At 39.3% G+C, this 25,962-nt stretch overlaps 3 protein-coding genes across 4 annotated transcripts; all 3 read left to right on the forward strand.

Annotated features, from left to right (window-relative positions):
• Positions 1–258: 258 nt before the first annotated feature.
• ccdc124 (coiled-coil domain containing 124) lies at positions 259–3,662 on the forward strand. 2 transcript variants are annotated; one of them, XM_087782513.1, is made up of 5 exons: positions 259–349; positions 1,661–1,838; positions 1,949–2,138; positions 2,966–3,071; positions 3,155–3,662. In XM_087782513.1, the coding sequence occupies exons 2-5, from the start codon at positions 1,680–1,682 to the stop codon at positions 3,357–3,359; spliced, it is 660 nt and encodes a 219-aa protein (XP_087638639.1). In that variant the 5' UTR covers positions 259–349; positions 1,661–1,679; the 3' UTR covers positions 3,360–3,662. The 2 variants fall into 2 exon arrangements, with proteins under 2 accessions (XP_087638639.1, XP_087638640.1); XM_087782514.1 differs by having other exon boundaries at positions 272–349; positions 1,672–1,838.
• A 2,835-nt stretch (positions 3,663–6,497) lies between these two features.
• kcnn1b (potassium intermediate/small conductance calcium-activated channel, subfamily N, member 1b) lies at positions 6,498–15,450 on the forward strand. The gene is made up of 10 exons (XM_087782515.1): positions 6,498–6,941; positions 8,251–9,117; positions 9,177–9,545; positions 9,605–9,700; positions 11,136–11,554; positions 12,298–12,439; positions 13,780–13,890; positions 13,955–14,082; positions 14,225–14,294; positions 15,184–15,450. The coding sequence occupies exons 2-10, from the start codon at positions 8,266–8,268 to the stop codon at positions 15,448–15,450; spliced, it is 2,454 nt and encodes an 817-aa protein (XP_087638641.1). The 5' UTR covers positions 6,498–6,941; positions 8,251–8,265.
• Positions 15,451–16,336: 886 nt separating this feature from the next.
• uhrf1 (ubiquitin-like with PHD and ring finger domains 1) lies at positions 16,337–25,955 on the forward strand. The gene is made up of 17 exons (XM_087783484.1): positions 16,337–16,422; positions 18,119–18,281; positions 18,355–18,621; positions 18,899–19,053; positions 19,979–20,194; positions 20,283–20,398; positions 20,469–20,655; positions 21,264–21,387; positions 21,465–21,572; positions 22,230–22,334; positions 22,422–22,528; positions 22,601–22,763; positions 22,832–22,969; positions 23,173–23,275; positions 23,378–23,526; positions 24,319–24,417; positions 24,594–25,955. The coding sequence occupies exons 2-17, from the start codon at positions 18,129–18,131 to the stop codon at positions 24,738–24,740; spliced, it is 2,337 nt and encodes a 778-aa protein (XP_087639610.1). The 5' UTR covers positions 16,337–16,422; positions 18,119–18,128; the 3' UTR covers positions 24,741–25,955.
• The last annotated feature ends 7 nt before the right edge of the window (positions 25,956–25,962 follow it).

Here is a 25,962-nt window from a genome sequence, read left to right on the forward strand (position 1 = left end):
CTATTAAAATGGCTAAACTTATTATCTTTTAATGATAATACATGTTTGTATAAGTTCTGACACAGGAAAAAGAAATAAAACATAAATAAACCACCTTTTTAAATTTAAATTTAACTTCTACTGCAAGTTGATGTTGGTCCAATGAATTATAAGGTAGCAAAGTTAAAAGATAATCATGAAAACACAACAATGTTTGATAAAAGGTTTAGAAAAGTGAACACCGTCGAGTGAGAGAAGTGACGTCATCAGAGCGCGCTGCTAGCAGCCAGAGAGGAGGTGGCTAATGCCTCTCGGGGACAGCAGCCTGAATACTGCCATCCTTTGACCGCCTGGTTTTCCTTTCAAACTGGTAAGGAACCATCCATGTACACAGCAACAATATTTATATATATATATATTCGCCTTTTTATCTGGTGTTATGATTGTAATAATAAGCTTTGTAGCTTTTCTCCCCCAGGCTAACATATGCTAGCCGCAGCTAACTGTCTAATAGCGGATGTTTTTTTCTGTTCACGCTGCTTTATAAACGAGTTAATATATGTTCTATAAAGCCTGGGATTAATAGTGTTTAGCGTGGTTGTCAACACACACCATGTGCTTCATATTAAGCATTTTCTTAAATTGTAATGTAGTGATATTGCATCAGTTGGGAGGATGATGCTTAAACAAGTGTATTGTTAGCAGAACAACGAGCTCAATGCGGGTTGAGTTGTTACTAGATTGTCTTTTACAATTTTGGAATAATGCAATTTTATAATACTTACAATAGGAACAACATTGCAACTGTTTGACCACATTAATGTGTGCTAGTCAGACAATAAACGGTTGAAAGATCACACTTGCAATGACACTTCAAGTCTATGATTCCTTATCAGTTTTCTCTTAAGTTGTCCAACTGAGGCACAGATCAAGTGGATAGAAGAGGCAAGTTAGGATAAAGTCATAAATACTATTGTTGTTTTTTTCGGTGGGGGTTGACACTGACCATATCTTGATTTTATAGATCTTGATCTTTTGATTTATGTTTACTTCTTGTTTCTGAACCCACAGATGTTGCTCAGGTAATGCAGCTCATCCGGGATGGAGAATCAATAACTTAATAATAAAAACAAAATTATTTTTAATTGGCATTGTTTTAATTGTTTAAGCGCTTTGTGACCCTGGTCTGGAAAAGCGCTCTACAAATAAAAATGACTTACTTTATTTTATTTATTTTAAAAGTCTTAAAAATGCCAACACATAAAAATTAAGAATACATTTTTATATTTCTAGTTTAAATATCAAACTATTACAAAACAGTTGTGAGTATTTTCAATAAAAATTGTCTGGCAACCAACTTTCTTTTCATGGCTGAACATGCTAGCAGGCAACATGAAAGAGACATTATACAGATATTTTGTGCAGGAAATTTTATTTCATTTTATGTTTTAAAACAAAACCCTTTTTGCAGAATTTTCCCTAAACATATTATTAATGTGTTTATTTCTTTTCCAATTATTTCCGATTGTCATGTTGGTCTTTGATTCATATTTACAAAAGTCTTTATAAAATAGCCTTTATAAAAGTTGTCAGTCTTGAATTTAACATGCCTTGATCTGTTGTTAGCCGCTCAATGTTTGGTCCAAAACCACCGACCTAACACCTTCTCTTCATTGACCAGCTGAAAAGCAGCTGCTGGGATGCCAAAGAAGTTCCAGGGTGAAAACTCCAAGGCGGCTACAGCCAAAGCCCGCAAGGCCGAGGCCAAGGCTGTGGCTGATGCCCGCAAAAAAAAAGCCGAGGACGATGCCCTGTGGCAGGAAACCGACAAACACGTTCTTAAAAAGGAGCAGAGGAAGGTGGGTGTTGTGTCACTTCTGTGTGTGCATAAGAGGAACATCCTTGCAGGCTTTATTAGTCCCTCATTTAGAGGCTGTTAGCTGAAACCATAATATTGTATTTTTTTTAGGATGACAAAGAGAAGAAAAGAAACGAGCTACTGGAGAGAAAAAAGGAAAACCAGCGCCTTCTAGATGAAGAGAGGATTACTCTGAAAGGAAAAACCGGCCAGAAGGAGGTCGCTGGAAAAGTCACTCGTGCTCAGATCGAGGAGACGCTTCAGAATGAGGAGAAGCAGCCGCTGCCCCTCAGTCCAAAAGGTAACGTTTCACTGTGTGAACGCCTGGAAGCACAAATCATTGCCCTCATATTCAAACAAAAACTTAAAATATATCATATATATATTTTGGTGCACACTTTCTTATCTTGTTGCCTTTTTTAATAATTAAATAGTTTTGGTGTTTATTCCTTCACTCACTTGAAATGACGACAGTAACCTCGCTTTTTTCGAAAATAAAATAAAATATATGATCGTTGGGTATTGGGAATATGAAAATACTTCTTATGGTGAGCTAAAAACGTAATTAGAGAAAGTATAACTTTAATTACAAGCCAATTTAAGAAATTTGCAAAAAAAAATGTAATTTTGGAATAATGCGAGTAAAAAAAATGACCAATTATGCCAATTAAAAGGATAAATATTACTTAGAAATATCCACAAACAATAATTGTTAAAGTTTAACTATTGTGAGACTCGAACTTTCCTGACTCGCTTTCCTGGTCCTCCAAGTAGCAGTAAGTCTCTCATCATGACTATGTTTTGAACTTATTACTTTATAAAGTTGCTCTGAAATCTGGGCGAATGTGAGGTTAAGAGAGAGGAGTCCATTATGACGTAATAATGGCTTCACTCCTCCTCCAGCCAGCTGTAATCACGCCCCCTTTGTTTATACAACGAGTCCCTTGGGGTGGAGACTTCTGGGATTGATGACGATGGGTGACAACCCTTAATGTTTGACCAATGAACCCGGCTTGGATTAACCCATGCCTGGTTAAGCACATCTTTATCAACTTGGCTAACTGTGACTCATAAAGGAAGGAACTGTTTTGAGGAGATTTTCAAATTAAAAGTTTCTTATTGCTGCAGATAAGAGTCACCTGGAAACTCCCCTGGAGGAGAACGTGAACAGGATCATTCCTGAGGAAGGAACCGTGGAAGCTCGATCGGTAGAAGATGCTATTTCAGTGCTCAGGTGACGTTTCTTTTGAAAGTTCAACCACGTCGATTATTTTAAAAAAACTGAGGTGTTGACAGAAAAGGTCATGTTTGTTACAGTGTGGGACCAGAAGAGCTCGACCGCCATCCGGAGCGCAGGATGAAAGCAGCGTTCACAGCCTACGAGGAGGCCAACATGCCCCGTATGAAGATGGAGAACCCCAACATGCGCTTGTCTCAGCTGAAGCAGCTGCTGAAGAAAGAGTGGATCAAGTCCCCGGAGAACCCGTTGAACCAGCGCTTCTCCAACTACAACTCCAAGTGAACGCACTCGAACACAAACACCCATAACTTAAGAGAAAGCGTCTGCTTTATGGACTCGGTGACTCTCGCACTGGAAAATCGGATCACTTTGTCAATTTAGTGAAAAAAAAAAGAAGCTCGGGCTCGTTCAAATTGATTTATTCAGCCGGACGACGTTTTTTTTTATTTATCCACAGAAAAAGGAGAAGTCGATTTCTCCGCCGTCAGGTTTACTGCTGATCCTCTTGTTTGTGCACGAGCCCTGTAATCAGGCAGTTATCATCAATAAATCTATTTTCCCCAGCTGGGGGAGTTTGGAAAACCACATGTTTTGAGATCCACTTTTTGAAGTTTGTCAGTTGATGCTCGCACAAGGAAGGAAGGAAGGAGACGAGGTGAGTTGGCACAGGTGTCTCTGGCTCTAACTGACATGAACTTCACGGTGCTTTTAAATACACCAGTGATGAATGAGTGAGAATTAAAACCACACCAGGCTTATCGTCGAGCTGCTCAGGAACTGGCGGTCGGTTCACCTCGTTTTCCTTCCTCCTCCAAGAACCACGAGAGCTGCCGTTTCATGCAGTTAAAGGGAAAAAAACGGTAGAATTCGTTACTTTCTCAGTCAACATATCGTATTGGAATCTTCTTCAAACACGTGTAGCTCTTCGGTATTTTTTTGATACGGTCAGTAGTAGAGTCGTGATGCGCGGCTGTCGGTCACAATGGTTTTTCCAGCACAGCAAGAATGAAACGCTGAGTCAGCAGAGATGCAGGCTTTAGTCGCACCGATGGAAGCACCAGGGAGAGCCGGCGCTGATGAACCAGAGATTTCCTTTTTTAAATCCTCTTTGAAAGTGTTTACTTCTTGGATAATAGAAAGTGTATATTAGATCTGTGATCATAACTGTCTGCTCTAAGATTTCTCTAATTATTTTCTGATGGTCAGAAGACACCTGAAGAAGCAGTGTTTACATTAGGATTTTTTTTTTTTTTTTTAAACATTGAGGTTTCAATAGAACAGCTTTTAAAAAGCAAAACATTATTTTTGATACACGACTGGTTTACCACCAGCTGAATCTTTTCTAGCACAAGAGTTCGATGTATAGCAATAATTTTTCCAATCTCCACGCTTATGACAATAATGACACATTTTCACGTACAAAACACCCACTTTTAAACTCCCCTTCCAGTGCCTTTTAGGCTTATCTCCACAAGAACCAACACTAGCATCATTCTTGTAGCATGTGTCAGATAATAATCATCCGCCTCTGATGATAGTTTTAACTCCACGTTCACCAATATACACTGAAATGCACTCAGATACAGAATTCTTAAACTGCTCCGATAGCACAAGTTCATTCAAATCCCCTGAAGTTTTAACCCCAGCTGACGAACACCGTCTTTCAGAATGTGCAACCAGATCACAACCAAACTCAAAAATGTGACTAATGTTTCCTCCCATGAAAACGCTGTCTGTAAGTAAGTAATTAAAGGTTATTTGTAAAGATCTTTCTAGACCAGGGTCACAAAGCACTTTAACAATCAAAAACAATACACAGTTAAAATATATACTTTTATAGATCAAGGCACATAAGACAAACACAGGAGTCCCAGAAAATCAGGGAAAAGCAAAAGTAAAAATGTCTCAAGATGTTTCTTGAAGGAGTCAGTAGATCATCAAACACAGAGAAAGATCGTTCCAAAGTTTAGGAGCAACAGTCTTGGAGGATTTCTCTCCTCTGGTCCGGAAGCGTGTTCAGGAACCATCAGTAGATTCTGATCCACAGACCTCAGAGCCCGAGCTGGGGTGTAAGTCTGGATCAGATCACTGATGGAAGGTCTGACCATGAATAGATCTGAATGTAAGAACCAGAATTTTTAAGTTGATCCTGAAAGAAACTGGAAGCCAGTGAAGAGTTTTAAGGATCGTAGAAATGTGAGTTCTTCTACTAGAGCGGCTCAGAATTCTGTTGCAGAATTCTGTATCAACTGCAGGCGAGACAGTTCTTTCTTGTTTAGACACGAAAATAAACTGTTGCAATAGTCCAGACGAAAAGACACAAACACATGGATTATAAGCTCCAGATAGTGTTATGACTTAATTTTCCTAACTTGTAGTTTTCTCTCAGTTGAAACAGTTTTTGGTCAGTTTTCTGCAGTGTTGAACAAGAGACATGTCTTTATCAAATACAACACCCAGGTTTCTCAATATGTACAGAATGAATATAGTATATAGATGTAATTGAATGTTACTTGAATTATGTTAAATAAAACAATTGTTTTTATTTTTAAACCATAGTGTGGATCAAGTTATGACAGTTTAATATCTCACTCAACAATAGATATTTAAGAAACAAAGTGTTTTTTATTTCTGTGTAATAATAGTTTCACAAAGTAGTACAAGGTCAAATTATCAAACACAAATGTGAAATATCGTCCTCCCACTACTCTTACTTTCCGCACCTTTTCCAGTATCAGGAAAAATAGATTAAAATGTACCTGCAAATAAAAGTAACAATAATGCTATGATAAAAAAAAGGTATTAAGTAAAGCGATGATAAAAAGATGAATTCTCTCCATATTTTCAAATGAAACTGTTATTTCATTTTTCGTCATCATTTCTTTGTGTTATTTATTTATTTTGTATATGAATGTATAAGTTCTTAACATTTCTTCCACCATTAAATACAATTTGCAATCTTTAAATAGATGTAATTTTTACAACTCACTATGAAATAACATAACAACTAAATATAAAAGCTTAACCATTGTGTTGTCTCAGGGTCAAGGTGACCCTGTGGCCCGAAAACAAATGTGTTTGTGGTATCCCTTTTGTTGTCTCTGGGTCATGGTGAACGACCTCCACCACGGCATATAGATTTCGTTGACCGTGACCCAGAGACAACACAAGGGATACAGCAAACACATTTGTTTTCGGTCAACCGGGTCACCTTGACCCAGAGATAAAACAAGGATTAAGTCTATAGGAGGAGGTTTGAAATATATATATTCTTAAAAGCAATGTTTTGTGACTGAGCAGTTTTAATGTTAATATATTATGTATTTGATCTGAGTTAATTATTGGGATTCAGATGAGTTTTAACTTTATTTAACTTGAATTAAAACATGTGTTTTAAATCCATTTTGTCATCAGGTTGACTTTTTCTGGTTCCAAAACCTCTGATTCACGTCCCAACTGACCCGGTCCAGGGGAAGGAGTCGCCCTCCGTCCAGCTCGGCTCTTGTGCTGCAGCAGATAAGAGAACCTTTGAACAGCGGAGCTTCAATCACAAGTTCAATTGAGCTTTTATTTCCCACCTCTGTTTGTTTCTAAATGCGTCCTTCCATGTGTGATGTGTGATGTGTCGCCTCCTTAATATATTTGCATCACAGTTGTTTTTTTTCAAAGACTCCCGCCTCTTCCTTTTTTCTCCCTGAATTCTAATCACTCACTTTCAAAGGGAATCACATTGAAAGCTTGTGTTTTCCTGGGAGGAGTTAAGCGTCAGTGAGCTGCTCTTCATCGAGTCTGATCCGAAGACCTGAGGGTCTTGATGTTCGTCTTCTCTTCTGGTTTGGAGAGCAACAGTTGAAGAAGAGAAAGGTTAGTTCATTCCTTTTTTTTAATTCTTCATGTCTTCTGCTAATTTTAACTCCTAATAGTCCATTGTATTAACAGCATCTGAAACCTTAAACATCTAAAAATATTAACAAACAGTAAAGTAAAATAAGATAAGCCCAAAACCAAGAGATCGAATATAACACATTTTAATAGAAAAGTTAAAATTGATTTACCCCCTAAAATAAATGGATATTATAAATGCTTATATTTTTATTTAAATTTAGAGTCAGGTAAGGGTTTGTCTTTAATTTTTAGTGAAAGACATTAGCAGTAGTTGAATCCCTAAAAAACATATTCTTCACCGATATATATATAAAAATTCTTAATTAAATGTTGAATAATTCCATGTAAGGTACAGTTTTTCCTTTTAGATTATTGTCAATCATTATAAATATTAATTCCACATCATTAAACTGTTTCTACTTTTATGAGGGCTTTGATATCATAAGTCAATTCTAAGAATTGTTTTGTTCTCATTTCATTTATAAAACATCTTTGTTCAACCTCTCTAGAAATAAAGCGCTTGCATTCATTTGTGTTTGCATTTCTGGGATTTAATCTTCCCATGAAGTAAAGCAAGAATGAGTTACTTTTCTTAATAATACATATAATAATAAAAAAAAAAAACATTTTGAATATGTGCACTCGGGTTATTTCTTTGTCTACTGATTGTGAACTTGTGTGTCAACAGAAATGTCTGTAATAATAATAATAATAATAATTACTTATGATTATCAGTACATCGTATCTTATTTTAACAGACAGTAACCTGAAATTATTAATATATTTCTTATGAATTTCCTACACCGTTTATTTTACTTATAAAATAAAAGCTCCTGTATCTTTAACCTATTCAACACGATGTCTCTAACTTCTTCACAAAAACAATATTTAGGAATTAGTATTGAGACATATTATTATTAATTTTATATTTATATATTAGGTCTTATTTATACTTTTAAAAAAAATGTATCTGGTTGAATTATACAGTTTAGTGATGTGTCGATGAAGCTTCATGAAGCAGTGTAATATTTTTCAGAGGACAGTAGGGGGCGCCCTCAGCTTAAAAATGATGTGACGTTTCAATAGAATAACTTTTCAAAGCAATAGATAATAGAGCAAAGAGTGACATCTAGTGGACTCTGTTTAATGACACTGTTTCATGAAGCTTCATCAACACATCACTAATAATGCCTGTCTTTGAAATAATATGATTTATGTTTTTCCAGTTAAAAAAAGTTGCCTTCGTTATCCGACCCGTTCATTTGGAATTGATTTGGGTCTTTTCCAGCCTTCCACTTGTACCATGAGGTTGATTTTGGTGAAACCCACCAACGCAACTCGCCGCCTCGACTCCACAGGCGAGGTCCTGCACGATGGGAGCCACGAAGATTGCGCGGCAGGAGGTCCGGGACCACTTACCCAGTCTTCAGATGCCATTCACGAAATACTCTCTGGAGCCTCTTTCTTGGCGTCCTCGTCCTCCCAGGACTCCAGTCGCCATTGCCCGTCCTCGTCGCGATCCAACGGGGTCTGTCCCCCCGGAGTCTTGGGAGAGTTGATGTCGCCGTCAAGGAGGAACGTGACCATCTCGAAGCTGAGCGACCAGGACTGGCTGCTGCTCTGCGGGCAGGTCAACGGTGCGAGTCCGGAGAGTCCTGCGCATCCAAACCACAGCGATGGATGTTTAAGTCCAGATATGCACGACTGCAGGACCAGAGGACCAAACCCTCAGCTCTTCCCTCGACCGTCTCCGCCGTGCAACACACAGGATCTTTGGAAGCCACAGAGCGTCGCCCCGTCCTGTTGTGACGCCCATCTAAAGTCCTCTCACCATCTGAGGAAGACTCAAGACGACACCGACCCCTTCAACATCCCTCTGGACCACATCCAGGCGGCACTTCAGCCCCAGCACCACCGGAACTGGAGGGACGTCTTTGGAGACGAACCGCTGCTGGTCCGGTCGGGCCTGGAGCAAGACCGTGGGGAAGACGGAGGAGGTCGGTCTTCGTTCTTCACCAGCAATGTCGCCACACCAGGAGCGAGAAGATGCTCGACGCCAGCGAGTAACGGAAGCGAACACTCGTTCTCCACCAGCTACTACAGTTCCTTCAACCAGGAGCTTGTTGAAGACGCACCAAACCGGCGAATCAGTCAGGTCCGACTCCAGCTTCTCCGCTGTCCATGACTTCTTAAAACTTCTCTTTCCTCCTCCAGATGAACGACCAGAATCATGTAGAGCAGGCCGGCGTCAATGTCGCCGACAGCTCCAACGGTGACGCGGTGAGACCGACGTCCGGCTCGCAGGAGCTCCGGACGGTCCAGGGGCCTCCTCTGCAGCTTCTCCACAGCGCCGGCCTGGAGGACGCCTTGTCCAAGGTCATCAGGGAGGATCCCAGCAAAGCCCCCAGCGAGAACCTGAGCGGGCCACAGAAGAAGAGCAAGGATATCGGCTACAGGCTCGGGCAGAGGAGGGCGCTCTTCGGGAAGAGGAAGCAGCTCAGCGACTACGCCTTGATCTGCGGGATGTTCGGCATCGCGGTCATGGTGGTCGAGACGGAGCTTTCCAGAGGAGTTTATACGAAAGTACGTCGTACCTCATCTTCCTGAACGTGTTGTACTTACTTTTTCCTCTTGTTTTTCAGGAGTCGACGTGTTCTCATGTGATGAAAGCTTTGATTAGCCTTTCAACTGCTGTTCTCCTAGGGCTGATCTTGATGTACCACGCCAGAGAGATCCAGGTGAACTACTCTCGTGATGGTCTGATGAAGCTTCATGAAGCAGTGTCATTATTTTCCAGTCCACTAGATGGCGGTCTCTGCACTATTTTCCTTTGTTTTGAACAACTGTTCAAATTAACCATCACATCATTTTTAAATTGATGGCACCCCCTACTGACCTCTAAACAACATGACACTGTTTCATGAAGCTTCATCAGACCATCACTACTATACGGACCAGAACATCATGGTTCAATTACTTTTGTTTATCTGTTCGGCTGTCTGGAACAAGAATATTGTTGAATTAAATCCTTTTATTTTATTATTCATTATTTACGATAATGTCTCTTTTTTATTTTTATTTATTGTATTTTTTTTAATATATATTTATATCCTTTTTTCTAGATGGATAGATATTATTTATTTAATTTTAATATTCTGTAATGACAACAATCAACAATCAAAAAATTCCTCTGTTGGTGGCAACAAAAGTTTTCTGATTCTGATACAATCACTTACGAACAATAATACAAAACTGATACAATAATCTTGAATAGTTCTAACAAACTGGAGCCATTTTCAGTTTAAGAACAATTAGGACAAGATATTCCTTATATATAAGATGTGATCATTGGGAAGAAATATTTTCCAACCTCAGCATGAATCCTTTTATATTGTGACCCAGTTGTTGTTTTTTTTAATTTTGGGTTAAATTCCCAGCCGGTCACGGCAGGAGTCTGGTTATGCACGAAGTTTCTGCCTTCTCGAAGGAAGTTTTTTTTTCGCCACAGTCACACTGTCATTCTGTTTTCTTTTCTCCAATAAGGTCTTACTTAAAATGTAAAGTTATGACGCGACACTTAAATAAACTTATATTGAATAGTTGAAATCCAGGTTACCACCCTGACAACATGCTCTCCATTTAAGACATAATGTTTAAAAGTATCTTTATAGAATATAGATTCTTACCTTCAATATTACGAAGTTAAAATGTAACGTGTCAATTTTACCTGAAAATTACTGAATCCAGCAGCATAATTGATGATCTAAGGTCTGGAGTATAGCGTTCATTTAACAATGTATTTAACTAAAAATTATTTCTAACAATATTTTGGGGTCGTAGGATTAGGATTAACTGCAATATCCAACAACCAGAGCAAATAAGTTTTCATATGTAAAAACTTGCCTGTTTGAGACCTTGGCTCCTGAGCGATGTGAATCTAGTGACGTTGATGGGATGTATTTTTTTCATAAGATACATTTCCAGACATAAGAAAATTGTTCATATTATTGACTAACATGTTAAGAATGATACATAAAATGACACTGAAATGTGTGTTTGGTCATTAACATCAACCTAAATACATTTTTGTATTTTCAAGATCTCATGAACCACAAACATCTGGAAGATGAAATGAAGTTTTCATCTTCTTGAATGAAGTTCTTCTTCTTGTAGCTCTTCATGGTGGACAATGGGGCGGACGACTGGCGGATCGCTTTGACCTTCGAGCGAGTTTTCTTCGTGGCGTTGGAGCTACTGGTCTGTTCCATCCACCCCATCCCGGGCCGGTACGTCTTCGGCTGGACGACCCGGCTGGCCTTCAGCTACACGGCCTCGGCGGCGGACGCAGACGTGGACATCGTCCTCTCCGTGCCCATGTTCCTGCGCCTCTACCTGATCGGCCGCGTCATGCTGCTCCACAGTAAACTGTTCACGGACGCCTCGTCCCGCAGCATCGGGGCGCTCAACAAGATCAGCTTCGACACCCGCTTCGTCATGAAGACGCTGATGACCATCTGTCCCGGGACGGTCCTGCTGGTGTTCAGCGTCACGTGTTGGATCATTGCTGCCTGGACAGTGCGTGTATGTGAGAGGTACTCGCATCTTTATATTTGATATGCTCTCTGTCCAAATCATAGACCTCGCATACCTCTGCCAAGGAGCTAATTTTACAAGATTCATAAAGCCCTGCTTCGAATTGTATCCGTGTGTCAAGAATTGTGTTGGCAAAATTGAAATTACTACCTGTTTTTGGTTCATTATAACTGGCTACAAGTGAATGAAGAAACCTTCCAAAATTAAGTTAAACTCAACAATTTAAAGATCAACTCATGTACAAACTAAACTCTCCTGACTCTCACGTTTCAAATGTTGAAGTCTTCTTCTCCAAAATGTATTAAGTCTCTCATCATGACCATGTTTTGAACTTATTACTTTATAAAGTTGCTCTGAAATCTTGGCGAAAGAGAGGTTACGAGAGTCCATTATGACAACGAGTCCCTTAGAGGTGGACACTTTGGGGATTGATGACGCGTTGTGACAAACATCCATGTTTGACCAATCATAGCACTGTGGGCGTGGTTATGGTAAACAAGATTTAATCTCCAGAAAACCAAAGTATTTTCAGTGGGCGGGGCTTAAGATCATTTTCTAATGTCAATATTTCAATGTAAAGAGAGTTTTGTACAAACACACTGATGATACAATAGAGTCCAACATCTATTTAACACACACTTAAATCAACACATTAAAAGAGTGTCAATGAAATATCCATCTTGTAGTTATTTTGTTAACAAACAAATGTTTTCTGTGTAATTATAATGACACTCCTCAACAGATATCATGACACCCAGGAGGTCACCAGCACTTTTCTGGGTGCCATGTGGCTCATCTCCATCACTTTCCTGTCCATCGGCTATGGCGACATGGTGCCTCACACCTACTGTGGGAAAGGCGTTTGTCTGCTCACAGGAATCATGGTAAGAACGAAAGTAGGATTGTCCCAACTTTTCTCTTGGAGGGATTTTTAACTGTATAAAAGTCTCATGTGTTGATGAAGCTTCATGAAACAGTGTCATTATTTCCTGAGTCCACTAGATGTCACTCTTTGCTCTATAATCTATTGCTTTGAAAAGTTATTCTACTGAAACCTCACATCATTTTCAAGCTGAGGGCGCCCCCTACTGTCCACTGAAAAATATGACACTGCTTTATGAAGCTTCATCGACACATCACTAGTATTAAAATTTAAGTGGCGAACTTTGTTAAAAATAGCGAACTTTTGATATACATTTTTGATTGTTTAAGCACTTTGTGACCCTGGTCAGAGTAAAGCGCTTTACAAATAATAATTACTTACTAACTTACTACTTTCATTGACACTTGTTGTTATCTCAGGGTCAAGGTGACCCGGAGCCCCGAAAACAAATATGTGTTTGGGGTATCCCTTGTGCTGCTTTTGGGTCAAGGTGAACGACCTCCACCACTGTATATGTATTTATAGAAGCCAGGGAGGTAACACAAGGGTTAAAAAGACATTACTAGGTATTGAACTTCTTAAAACACCACACCACAATGTTGCAGTATTTATATTTGTCTTACTCAACCTTGTCATGAAGGATGGATGTGACACTTTTATAACTTTGACATTTTGCTGGTTGATAGTTGACATTTCTATTATGAGATGAATTTACGACAGAGGCTGCATGGAGTTAAATAAATAAATATATTCTGTAAATGATCCACATAAGTCTTAACTCACTTGAATTATTCTCTTATCGTGTACATTTTTTAAATATATTTTTTAACCATTTATGAACTTTTAAATATAGCTGCATTATGTTGTAATGGTAGAAGAAAAAAAAGGTTGTACTTTCTCTGTCCAGTTCTTTAGGAACTCCAGTTTCTTCCCACAGTCCAAACACAAGGTCATTTGTTGACCCTAAATTTGTCCCGATGTTCATCCTGACACATGTTTGTGACCCGTCTCTATGACTACTACTACTACTTTTTTAGGTCGGGTTATCAGTAGTGATGTATCGATGAAGCTTCATGAAGCAGTGTCATATTTTTCAGAGGACAGTAGGGGGCGCCATCAGCTCAAAAATGATGTGAGGTTTTAATAGAATAGCTTTTTAAAGCTATAGATTATATAGCAAAGAGTGACATCTAGTGGACTCCGGGGATAACGACACTGTTTCATGAAGCTTCATCAACACATCACTAGTTATCAGTGTATAAAATATCATTTACTTTCCCGACCACACACATCATTGCTCACCAGTCCACTGAAGTTCCCTGATCATTTATTCTTCCACAGGGAGCTGGATGCACAGCCCTAGTTGTCGCCGTCGTGGCAAGAAAGTCGGAGCTGACCCGAGCAGAGAAGCACGTTCACAACTTCATGATGGACACCCAGCTGTACAAGAAGGTACCTTTTTTTCATGCTCTCGCCATAATGGGTGTCACGACCGGTAAATCCTGTTCTCGCGCAGGTGAAAAACACGGCGGCCAACGTGCTGAGGGAGACCTGGCTCATCTACAAGAACACCAAGCTGGTGAAGAAGGTCGATCGAGCCAAAGTGCGACATCATCAACGAAAATTCCTTCAAGCCATCCACCAGTGGGTAGATGAAGAATAGAACGACTTGAATCTTAATTATCTGACTCTTAAATATATCCCAATGAAGTAATGTACGTTTTGATAACATTCATATGAAGTAACATTACATAACGTGTTTACAAGTATTGTTTGTTCTTTTAAGACTGCGTACAGTGAAACTGGAGCAAAGGAAGTTAACTGACCAGGCCAACACTGTTGCTGATCTCGCAAAGGTTTGTCTCGTATCTTTCAACTCGTTTTTGTGTTACTAGTTCTTTTATTTTTCACATCTGCAAGTAGTCCGAGTTTGAAATTAGTAGAATTGGAAGTAGAAATAGTAGTAGAAGTAGTAGAATTAGTAGTATAAGTAGAATTAGTAGTATAACTAGTAGTGGGAGTAGAAGAAGTACTAGAATTAGTAGAATAATTAGTAGCATAAAAATAAGTAGTTGTAGAAATAGTAGAAGTAGTACTGGGAGTGGAAAAAGTAGTAGAAGTAGTAGAATAAGTAGTAGAAGCAGTAGGGGAGTAGAAGAAGTAGTAGAAGTAGAATAAGTAGTAGAAGTAGTAGTGGGAGTTGAAGAAGTAGTAGAATTAGTAGTAGAAGTAGAATAATTGGTAGCTGATAAGAAGTAGTAGTGGAAATAGTAGAAATAAAATGAGTAGTAGTAGTAGAAGTAGAAGAAGTAGTGGTGGGAGTAGAATAAATAGTAGAATTGGTAGCATAAGAAGTAGTAGTATTATTAGTGCTAGAAGTAGAAGAAGTAGTAGTAGGAGTAGTAGATTTAGTAGTATAATAAGTAGTAGTATTATTAGTAGTTGAAGTAGAAGAAGTGGTAGAATTAGTAGTATAATAAGTAGTAGTATTATTAGTAGTAGAAGTATAGGAAGTAGTAGATTAAGTAGTATAAATATAAGTAATAAATGCCTTTAGCTTTCACACAACAAACTTTTTAAAGACTAAACAAGTCAATTGAAAAAAAAAACACACTGTGGATGAATAATTAGAAGTTTTTATGCTGTTTGTCCCAGGCTTGTTTTAACATCATCAAATGTGACCTTCTTCCTTAAAAAGTTTGGACATCTCTTATATAATAAAGTGTGTTATACATGTGATTACAGACCCAAAACATGATGTATGATCTGGTGTCAGACCTGCAGCATCGCAGCGAGGACTTGGACAAAAGGATTGTAGTTCTTGAAGAGAAGCTCGACTCCATCATCGTCTCTGTGGAGTCGCTGCCAAGTGTTCTTTCCCAAGCGGTCGGACAGTTGCAGAAAGATTTCCTGGACGACATCGCCTGTCGCGTTCATCTGGTCTCGTCGTCTCTGAGCTCCGGCAAACAGATCTGTCAGGGGCCCTCAACCCCGGAGAAGCTGAGCAGCTGATACATATTTATTATTTTTAAGTTCAATTCTTCAGCTCCAACTTGGTTCAGCCTTTGGATCTAATACGTTTTTTTCTTCCATTAAATGCCTTTAATTGGTGTCTGCCAGTTCAATAAAGTGTATAAGTAAATATGGTTTATTTTAATAAATAAACAAATTGAATCAATTTACTATTGTGGTGTTTACATGTAGTTGAATGGCATTTTATTTTGGTAATATCAAGCCATTTCATAGTAAAAGCTATATGTTGTGTATGTTTTTTTAAACTTAAATAAATTCACTTAGTGTGTGTTTTTTTTATAATTCAGTAAGTACTTCAAAATAAAGTGAACAGTTGTGGGCTCCTTTTGAAATAAATATTGACATTTATATCATGTCATGATACATTTTAAATAAAGACACTTTCAAAAGTCCTTCTGTGTATTTATGATATAATATGAATAATGTATAATAGTAATCAGGTTATTCACACATTTAAAAAATAATTTATTCCTGTTTTTAATCTAACAGATATGGGTAGAAATGTTAAAACGATCATTTCGTGTTTAAAATATTTTTTATTTTCCTCATTTAATTATTTTATTATTTAAATATTAAACGAGTGAGTCGCGCTACAAAAACAAAAACAACCCTCGCTTCCCTGTGTAAGTGAAAGGAAGGCAACAGATCAGTAATCCCGCGATAACTGCCCGGACGGGAGCTGCACCCACGAGACTGTCATTTCGCGCGCTGAAGCTAAGCCCCGGCCACATTCCTGTGTGACGCCTCGACCGTCCAATCGGCGTCGAGCAATCACCCGAAGCCGTCCAATCGCTGCGCAGACCCCCGTACAGCAGGCGGGTTGTCAAAGTCTTAAAGAATAACTCATTGATCAACATCCAAGCAAGACGGAGTTGATCCTGCAAACCTGAACTTGTTCCTTTTTTTTTCTCCTCGCATCCCCCTTGTTTCTGTGTTCGGACGACTCACGAGGTAAATATATCCCACTTACTTTTGTTGACTTTTTCCCACTTCCATTCTTCATTTAAACGCAGCTGCTAGCTTAGTTGTGTTAGCTCGCTCGCCTCGTTGCTGCTCGGAACTACATTAATGGACAAAAGTTGGGATCGAACTCGGTTTGGCGTTTTATCTGCTTTTGGATTTATGTTCCGTCGAGTGTTTGTCGATTTCTGATCGATAAACACAACAATTTTTTCGCCTCACCATTCTCTGCAGTACCTGCATTAAAAGTGTGTGGGTGGTTTAACTTGTACACAGTCGTCGCTGCGTGTGTTTTGTTGTTTTTAATTCACAGAAACTCCATCTTTAATTCTAATCTACATTTTTAAAAAAAAAACCCGTCTCATTTGGATTTTACGTCGGATTTCTGTTTCTTTTAGTCTACTCATTCCGTCGTTTTCCTCAAAGGCAAGTTTAAGTTTTGTTTACGCTTTATTCTGCAACAGTTTTGGCTCCTACTTTGTTTCATTTTGGCTTCCGTTGTTACGATCTGATGTCCCGCAGAGAGAACCAGAACCTGAGCTGGAACCGTTAAAAAGTCACCATCACCAGCCACACATCTCCTCTCCGTTCACGCACACACTGCTGCTTTCTTTCGACTTTTTAATATTAGTTTATCTCATTTTATTGCCACACATTTCTGTCTTTTATTGTCAGGCACATTGTTGGCCAGCGCTCCCTCGCGTCCGGATGTGCTTTGCCTTTAAAATAACTGGGCGTGGCTTCGCCGTTTCCCGCACTGTATTTAAATGAGCTCGTTTTCCCCGCCTTACTGATGTTCAGTGACAGCGCCACAATACATGGTCCTCAGAGGGTCCGTCATATTTTTGCAGCCCCTTTGTGTTGAATCATTGTGTTTTTTTAAATGGAATAGACAAGAACTTTGTTCACCAATGGCGTGGATTCTTTTTACAGAACCTATTGTTTGGATCAATTATTGGTCGTTTAAATATAGGTCAAAGGTTGTATAAAAGATTAATCTAGATTTGTAATTGAAATCCCTCATTTCTTATTTTTGCTTACGTTGTGCACGCTTTATCCAACTATTCCCACAAAGTCACTCGAGTTTCTGCGGTTTTTCTCGCCTGAAGATGTCCTTACTCAGCTCTTTCGACTTAGTGACTCACCGAATTCCTTCTGAGTCTCCTCATTTACAACTGGATGAGTCAATGGAATAAAACCCACCTCCACTGAATTCTTGTAAAATAAACTTAACCGCCTGTAGACTATTTTGAAGAATGTGTTTTATGATCTAACCACAAGATTATCTCTCCGCACGACACGATATATTCTACACTGTGAAACGGCATGTTCATTTAAACCAAATAAAGCGCTATTGTTGCCATGGTCTGTAGTTTTATTTATTAAATCTAGCCAAGGACGGATCCAAGTGGCGGCGTGTTACAAAAATAAGTTTTATTTACATGCTTAAAAGTATGTTTAACTGCAGCCTGTTTGATGAATCACAAGGCGAAGACATGGTCGCGTTAACCGTAAGCGATCGCCTTTTTCTCTCATGGCTTCCTGGCCCTGTACAGCTGGAAGGAGACAAAGTGCAAAAGTCCAAACTGATACAGATATAACTGTACGGTCCAACTTGTTCCTGTTTAAAAAATGTATATCCAACAATTTACGTTGGATAAGCTTAAGCCCTTGTTTTCCTGTTCAGGGCAGCTGCAATGTGGATCCAAGTGCGAACAATGGATGGGAAGGACACCCACCGGGTGGACAGTCTGTCGAAACTCACCAAGGTGGATGAGCTTCGCCTTAAGATAGAGGAACTTTTCAAGGTGGAGCCGGAGAGACAGAGACTGTTTTATCGCGGCAAGCAGGTGAGATGGCCGACCAGCCGACAACGACACACAAAGGCCGGTTCGAGGAAACTGAATTCTATTGTCTCGTCAGATGGAGGACGGACACACGATATTTGACTACAACGTGGGTTTGAACGACATCGTGCAGCTGCTCGTCAGACAGAAAGTGCCCGAAAGCGACGTGGCCAAGATCAAGGACAAAGAAGCCGAGCTCTCCGATTCGGATTCTGGCTGCGGCTCCACTCAGAGCGAGTCGGACAAAAACTCGACTCACGGCGAGGTCGAAGGTCAGAGCGCTGGCACTTCAGCACAAGCGAACACGGCGGAGCTTATTGATCCAGGACTGGGATTATACAAGGTGGGATTAAAACTGTTGAATACGAACTTGATTGTTTTTAATGTTGATTGTTAACTTAAACCTAATTGGATGCTTTGGAGATTATGCATAAACAAGGTTACCGCATTTTAGACAATAAATCAACTTAAAAAACTTTTATTTCCAAAAATTGTTTTTTTGGTTTATAATAAATTGAATCAAACCTCAACTGTTACTTTAGCAGTCTTGATTTATGCAAGTTAATGTTGTTTTCCATCAATTGTTTGTTCAACTTGTATTTTGTTTTCATTATTTACAGATCAACGAGTTGGTTGACGCCAGGGACTTGAACATGGGGGCCTGGTTTGAAGCCCAGATCGTGAAAGTTACGAAAGCACCAAAGACTCCCATAGAAGAGGGAGCTGATGCCAAGCCGGCTGAAGATGAGATCCTTTACCACGTGAAATATGAAGAGTAAGTTGTGCAACAGGACCTGACTGTTAAATGATACTAGTGATGAGGTCACATGATGTCAGCATCAGTCGTTGGAGCTGCATCTTGATTTGGTGTCGTCATTTTGAAAGGCCACTGGATGGTTGTATTTGGCTCTGATCTAGTAAGTAAGTGGACCTTAAACAAACGTGGAGTCCGAGAAGATTAGGAAAGAGCCTGCACAAATAAAAGGATCTTAAGATTCTTGAAGAAGTCTGTAGACTCCATCAAACGATGAGGATTTCTCTCCTCTCGTCTGGAAGCACGTTGAGGAACCATCAGTAGATTCTGATCCACAGACTCCAGAGCCCGAGCTGGGGTGTAAGTCTGGATCAGATCACTGATGGAAGGTCTGACCATGAATAGATCTGAAAGTAAGAACTAGAATTTAAAAAATGATCCTCAAAGAAACTGGCAGTTCCAAGGAGTTCCAAAGATCGGGTAAATGTGAGTTCTTCTACTATAGTGGGTCAGAATTCTCACTGCAGAGTTTGTATTAACTGCAGGCGAGACAGATCCTTCTTGTTTAGACACCAAAATAAACTGTCACAATAGTATAAACGAGAAGACTTGAACGCATGGATTACAATTTATCTACTAACTCGATGAAACCTTCCATCATTTTAAACTGAGAAAAGCCATCAACCATTAACTATTAAATAAAAATAAGAATAAATGGGCAGATTTGCTCTGTACTTTAAGTTGCATATTTCATTAGAGTTTGAACAGTAGCAGCATCTAGTGGTGGAAGTTTAGACTTGTCTTTAAAAACATTTCACGAACATCCATCGTTTTCTCGTCACTCTTGTACTTCAGTAAAGATAATGAGTCAATCAAGACGTGTCTCAGATTTTCTTAAAAAAATAGTCATTTGTAAATGTATCATCGTATGTGTTTTCTATCGCAGCTACCCAGAGAACGGCGTGATTGAGCTGCTGAAAAAAGATGTTCGTCCAAGGGCCCGCACCGTGTACCAGTGGCACCAGCTGGAAGCTGGCATGGTCGTCATGGTCAACTACAACCCAGACGACCCGAAAGAGCGCGGTTACTGGTACGATGCTGAGATTCAGAGGAAGAGGGAGACACGGACCATTCGAGAGATCTATGGCAAGATCTTACTTGGGTAAGACGAGGATTATTGTAAAACGATAACTTTTTGTTTGTCAATAATTGCATCCAGTGTTAAATAACTTAGACATTTCCTTCCACAGTGATGCCGGTGACTCTCTCACCGACTGTCAGATCATGTTCATCACTGAAATCTACAAAATTGAAGAGCCTGGCTCCCCAAGCGACGCAGCAGCTGGACCCGAGAGCCCACTTAAAAGTAAGCCTTGAACCCTCGACCCGAAACTTGTAATCGGGATCTTCTAACCCGGGTCGATCTGCTCATTCAGGATCGAATGGACCCGAATGCAAACACTGTAAGGACGACCCGAAGAAAACCTGCCGCTGGTGCAACTGCCACATCTGCGGCATCAAACAGGATCCTGACAAGCAGTTGCTGTGTGACGAATGTGACATGGCCTACCACACCTACTGTCTTAACCCCCCACTGACCACCATCCCCGACGATGAGGACTGGTCAGTATGCAGTCCTTTCCACTTAACAAGATCTTTGTTTAGGTTAAGTTAGGTAGAACTTTATTGATCCCTCAGGAGGTCTCCTACGGGAAATTGTTTTTTTCCAATAGCCACGGCAATACAGCAATTATTCATAAAAAATAAGAACAAGAACAAAAGGAAATAAAGAGAAAGAACAAGATGATACAATCTAAGTAAAGATAAAGGACAAGAACATGGATCAAATATAAAGGATACAAAGATTAACATAGAACATCATGATACTTTGACTCCACTCCTGCCCCCAAATTTAGAAAAACATTTTACTTCAAGAAAATTCTGTCAAATCAATATGATAAAAGTAAGAAGACAGAGTTTTAAGTTTATTTATGAATTGATCTAGAGTGAAATTTAGAGTTATTGAAATGTAAGTAAATGCAAAATTACAACTAGATGCTTTCAATAAAACGGTATATGAATAAAGGTATAACACTTAAGAAGGTTCTCTACACTTGTATGTCTGAAATAAAAAAGATTTCAGAGCCCTTACACGAGCCTCAAAAAATCTCAGAGAATCTGAAATGAGAATACGATGATGGAATGACTATAATCATGAACAAATGTTGCAGGTATTGTCCTGGATGTCGCAATGACTCGAAGGAAGTGGTTCTTGCTGGAGAGAAGCTGAAGGAGAGCAAGAAGAAGGCAAAGATGGCGTCGGCCAGCTCATCCAGTCAGAGAGACTGGGGGAAGGTGAGAACCCGAATCTGTACAACACCACAGACTTCTTTCTTGCACATGTTTTCAATGGTTTATTATGATCTTTACAGGGAATGGCGTGTGTTGGTCGTACCAAGCAGTGCACCATCGTCCCATCCAACCACTACGGTCCGATCCCTGGTGTGCCCGTCGGATCGCTTTGGAAGTTCAGAGTTCAGGTCAGTGTTTGCGTTGAAAGTACGACTACAACAAGTCTTTGTGTTGAGTAGACGACTCAATTGGTTGCAAAACAAAACCCAACAATTGTTATGCTTTAACATTCACTCTATTGTATCGTCATCAGTCTGTTTGTACAAAACTCTCTTTTCATTTAAATATTTACATTAGAAAATGATCGTAAGCCCCGCCCACTGAAAATTCTTTGTTTTTCTGGGGCTAAAATGTTGTTTACCATAACCACAAAGTTTCCACCTCCAAGGGACTCATTGTATAAACAAAGCGGGTTGTGATTACAGCTGCCTCGAGGAGTGAAGCCATTATTATGTCGTAATGGACTCCGCTCTCATAACCTCGTTCGCCCAGATTTCAGAGCAACTTTATAAAGTTATAAGTTTGAAACCTGGTCAAGAGGGACTGACTGTATCTTGGAGAGGAAGACTTTAACATTTGAAACCTGTGCGAGTCAGCAAAGTTGGGTTTTCATAAGCCAACTTTCTCAGATTTAGAAAACATTTCTAGATCTATGCCCTTATATGGGCTCGACAACTAGTGTTCAGACTGTTTTGGGCAGTGTGAAGAAGGTTGACTAACCTTACCCTTGCAGTAATTTGTAACAAAAATATATTGGTACTAAAATCTGGTGCTTTTGGTTGTAGGTGAGTGAGTCTGGAGTCCACAGGCCACATGTCGCTGGAATCCATGGACGGAGTAACGATGGGTCTTACTCTCTGGTTCTTGCTGGGGGATACGAGGATGACGTGGTAAGCATTTTTCTACATCGTTAAATAACTTTTAAACATGTTTTCAAAAGAGTTAATTCTTAAAATTGTACATGTTGTGCACATCAGGATGATGGCAATGAGTTCACCTACACTGGCTCTGGAGGTCGGGATTTATCTGGAAATAAGAGAACTGCTGAGCAGTCATGTGACCAGACTCTCACCCACATGAACAGGTAAGATTTATATTCACTGAAGTTGTTTTGTTTTTTTTCTTCCATTTTTACTAAACTGCTCTCCTCCTCCAGAGCTCTTGCTCTCAACTGCAACGTACCGGTCAACGACAAGAACGGAGCACAAGCCAAGAACTGGAAGGAAGGGAAGCCTGTTCGTGTGGTGCGCAGCTGCAAGGGTCGCAAACACAGCAAATACAGCCCTGAGGAGGGGAACCGATATGATGGCATTTATAAGGTCAGTCTGGTTTTTGGTGACGCTGCGTGTTTCTTGTTTCAAGTCTAACGCCGTCACAATTCAAACAGATTGCCAAATACTGGCCGGAAAAGGGTAAATCTGGATTCCTGGTTTGGCGTTATCTGCTGAAGCGTGACGATGAGGAGCCTGCACCGTGGACCAGGGACGGCAAGGAGCGCATCAAGAAGCTTGGTCTGGTTATGCAGGTAACTTTTACAAGAAGTATTTTCCTCCTATTTTAATCATTTATATGCGTTAAAAGTCTATGCTCTCAGTGCAATAATGACAAACTAATCGCAATCTTCTGCTCGTACAAATACATTTTTCAGAAACTTGTCTGTGTTGTTGTATCGTACTTTATACAATTCCTCTGAATAAAGTATATTAAAATCCAATGGATATGTTTCAGTACCCAGCAGGCTATCAGAAGGAGAAGGAGAACAAAAATGAAGTGGAAGATGAGGGTGCGACACCAAGCAAGACAAAGAGGAAGAGAAAATCTCAGGGCTCTGGTAAGATCTGGAACATTTTGGTGTTTTATTTTGTTAAATTCTATATTGATCGTATTCTGTTGATCATACTTGAAGCCAATAATTGGTTATTTTCTTTTCTAGAAACCGACAAGACCTCACCGACCAAGTCTAATAAAAAGGTCAAAGTGGAGGGCTACAAGCTTTCCAAGGAGCAGAAGGGTCTCATCAAAAGTGATACGATCAACAAGAAGCTCTGGGATGAAGCCATGGACTCACTGTCACTCGGACCAGTAAGTGTCAAGTTACTCGTGCGTCCGTTCCGTAGCACAGTTTCTTCTTTTAGTGTTGGGATTAAAAACATTTTAGCCATCTAAGACAGAATTTTTATTAAATGGGTAGTTCAGTTTTAATGTAGCTCCAGTTGCTACATTAAAATTAACAAACATTTTTGTCTACAACTCTGAAAAGAACAGATTACTCTGAAAATAATCCCAACCCTTAGTCGACATGAGGGTGAGAAGAAAATGAGTGAAGTTACAATTTTAGTGGAACAATCATTTGAATTATATTGAAACCTGATGGAGACTGGAACTGTCCAGATGAACCTTCCTTTGTTGGTTCAAAAATCAGTCAAATGCTCATCGTTTTCAACTTTATTGACCCTGTTTTACTTTCTGCATTGTATTTAAATACAAGTCCTTTTAATAATAATGGTCATCAATCGTACTCTAGTAGCTTTAGCATCAAAATGCTCTCTCACACGCAGGTCTTCAACGTGTCAATAACCTACTAAATGATTAAAAGTCTGTCCGTAAAGTTCCTTTGTTAAGTTAATATTGTTTTATTGATCGATCTATTTAGATCGGTGGCAGAGTTGTGCTTGTGGTGTATTGGGAACTATTTGAATAATAATTTTAACCCATGAGCACAAATAAAAGCCCTGATGGCTTCCAGCCCTGCTAGCCGTGTCTAGCATTTACATGTTTAGTTTATATAATGTAATGATAACTGATATTGTGTAGTGACTTGATGTCACAGTTGCCTTTTTCTAACTTTAGTCAATACTATATGTGTTCCTGCAGAAATTCTTGAACAAAGTGGAAGAAATGTTCCTCTGCATCTGCTGCCAGGAAGTCGCCTTTCAGCCAATCACCACAGAGTGCCATCACAACGTCTGCAGGGTAAGAATATGAATGTTTTTTTGTTTTTTTTTCTGTAGGCGTTACATTTGATAATCGACTGTCTTCAGCCACACTTATGTTGTAATACTATAGTACGTCTGCTCACTGATGCACGTGGAAAAATGAACATGTATCTCGTAAGCTAATTTTGAACATTATTTTCATTTTAAAAACAGGAATGCCTCCAGAGGTCCTTCAAAGCAGAGGTGTACACCTGCCCGGCCTGCAGACACGACTTGGGCAAAAACTACTCCATGGCAATCAACAAACCCCTGCAAGACCTCCTCAATCAGTTTTTCCCAGGATACAGCAGTGGCCGATGATCGTCGCATCCCGCGAGCCCCCGAGGAAAGTATCCAAACTGTTAGGGGAATTTTCTGTCGAGGCAACAGAGAATGTTTTTTCTCTTAATATATTTTTTTATGATGATCAATCAGCAATGTTGTGGACTTCAGTGCTACTGCCATTCTCACCTCAGATCTCTCTTGATGTATAAACGATTGATATTGCATTTGTTACTGTATGTAATGTTGTGTTAAATACCTTTTTTAACCATTTTCTTCACTGTCGATGTTCAGATGTGTCATCTTTTGTTTTGATTCTGCATTAATTCCATCCAAATGGCATTTCCAAGGGAATGTGGTTCTTTAATGTCATAACAACGTTGTCATGTGCCTGACTTTTCATTTGTGCTTCTTTTCTTTTGTAACTCCGTTTATGTATTGTTTGCACTGACTCATCTCTATTTTTGTTTATTGGACAAATCCCTTACTTTGTAACTAGTGCTTACAATTGTCCGTTTGAAGCATCAAGCTAGTGTTCTTATCGGTCACTAATTTAGTCATTGAAACGTTATTTTATGCCCTGACCCGTTATGTTGAACGATTTGAACCTTGGTCTTTGAAAATTGTCAGTTGTTTAAAGCATTTTCACAAATGTATATGTTTTTGTGATTGTAATGCAGCTTTTCGTTAAAGATTCATCTGGACTTTTTTAATTCCTCTCCCAGAAGTATATATCTTTTTTTTCATTCAAATGTTTAATGCAACTTTATCAGGAACTTTGACCAAGAATTGTAAGTGAACTTTTTTTCTACTGTATAGTTTTTTAGAATTCTCCTTTAACACCAAAACTGAATCTCGAACTCCTTTGTACTTTTTATAGGCTCAAAGTTTTCTAAACATAATCAACTTGATGTCAGCCCAGCCACATTTTTAATGTCATTGATTTAATGGCCAATCTTTGCTTTCGTAGCTGGACATGAGGTTCAAAAACACTACTCTGGAAAAGTTTTTGGTAAAAAAAAAAAGTGTTTTTACAACTACTTTTAGCTGTCCAAGTTCAACAATTGATTTAGAAAACTACACATGTGTGTTCTTCATGGCAGCACTTTCAGGTTAGGATTCAGAGACTCGAAAATGTATATTTTCTGACTTGTATAATTTTGTTTGTTTTTACTCCCACTTTTGAAAAGTAGTTTTAGGCAAACGTTAAGAAGACAATGTTTTTACCTTGTTCAATAAAATATCTAAAAAATATCTGGTG

Source organism: Callionymus lyra, chromosome 2, assembly GCF_982586985.1.
Source record: "Callionymus lyra chromosome 2, fCalLyr1.hap1.1, whole genome shotgun sequence".
Lineage (NCBI taxonomy): Eukaryota > Metazoa > Chordata > Actinopteri > Syngnathiformes > Callionymidae > Callionymus > Callionymus lyra.

Excerpts from the sequence above, each read along its gene's own strand:
- uhrf1 (XM_087783484.1), top strand. The coding sequence starts at position 18,129 with ATGTGGATCCAAGTGCGAACAATGGATGGGAAGGACACCCACCGGGTG. Across the intron at positions 18,282-18,354 it reads TGTTTTATCGCGGCAAGCAG|ATGGAGGACGGACACACGAT; the intron begins GTGAGATGGCCG and ends TTGTCTCGTCAG. Across the intron at positions 20,656-21,263 it reads ATCCCCGACGATGAGGACTG|GTATTGTCCTGGATGTCGCA; the intron begins GTCAGTATGCAG and ends CAAATGTTGCAG.
- ccdc124 (XM_087782513.1), top strand. The coding sequence starts at position 1,680 with ATGCCAAAGAAGTTCCAGGGTGAAAACTCCAAGGCGGCTACAGCCAAA. Across the intron at positions 1,839-1,948 it reads TTAAAAAGGAGCAGAGGAAG|GATGACAAAGAGAAGAAAAG; the intron begins GTGGGTGTTGTG and ends TATTTTTTTTAG. Across the intron at positions 2,139-2,965 it reads GCTGCCCCTCAGTCCAAAAG|ATAAGAGTCACCTGGAAACT; the intron begins GTAACGTTTCAC and ends TTATTGCTGCAG.
- kcnn1b (XM_087782515.1), top strand. The coding sequence starts at position 8,266 with ATGAGGTTGATTTTGGTGAAACCCACCAACGCAACTCGCCGCCTCGAC. Across the intron at positions 9,118-9,176 it reads CAAACCGGCGAATCAGTCAG|ATGAACGACCAGAATCATGT; the intron begins GTCCGACTCCAG and ends TTCCTCCTCCAG. Across the intron at positions 9,546-9,604 it reads CCAGAGGAGTTTATACGAAA|GAGTCGACGTGTTCTCATGT; the intron begins GTACGTCGTACC and ends CTTGTTTTTCAG.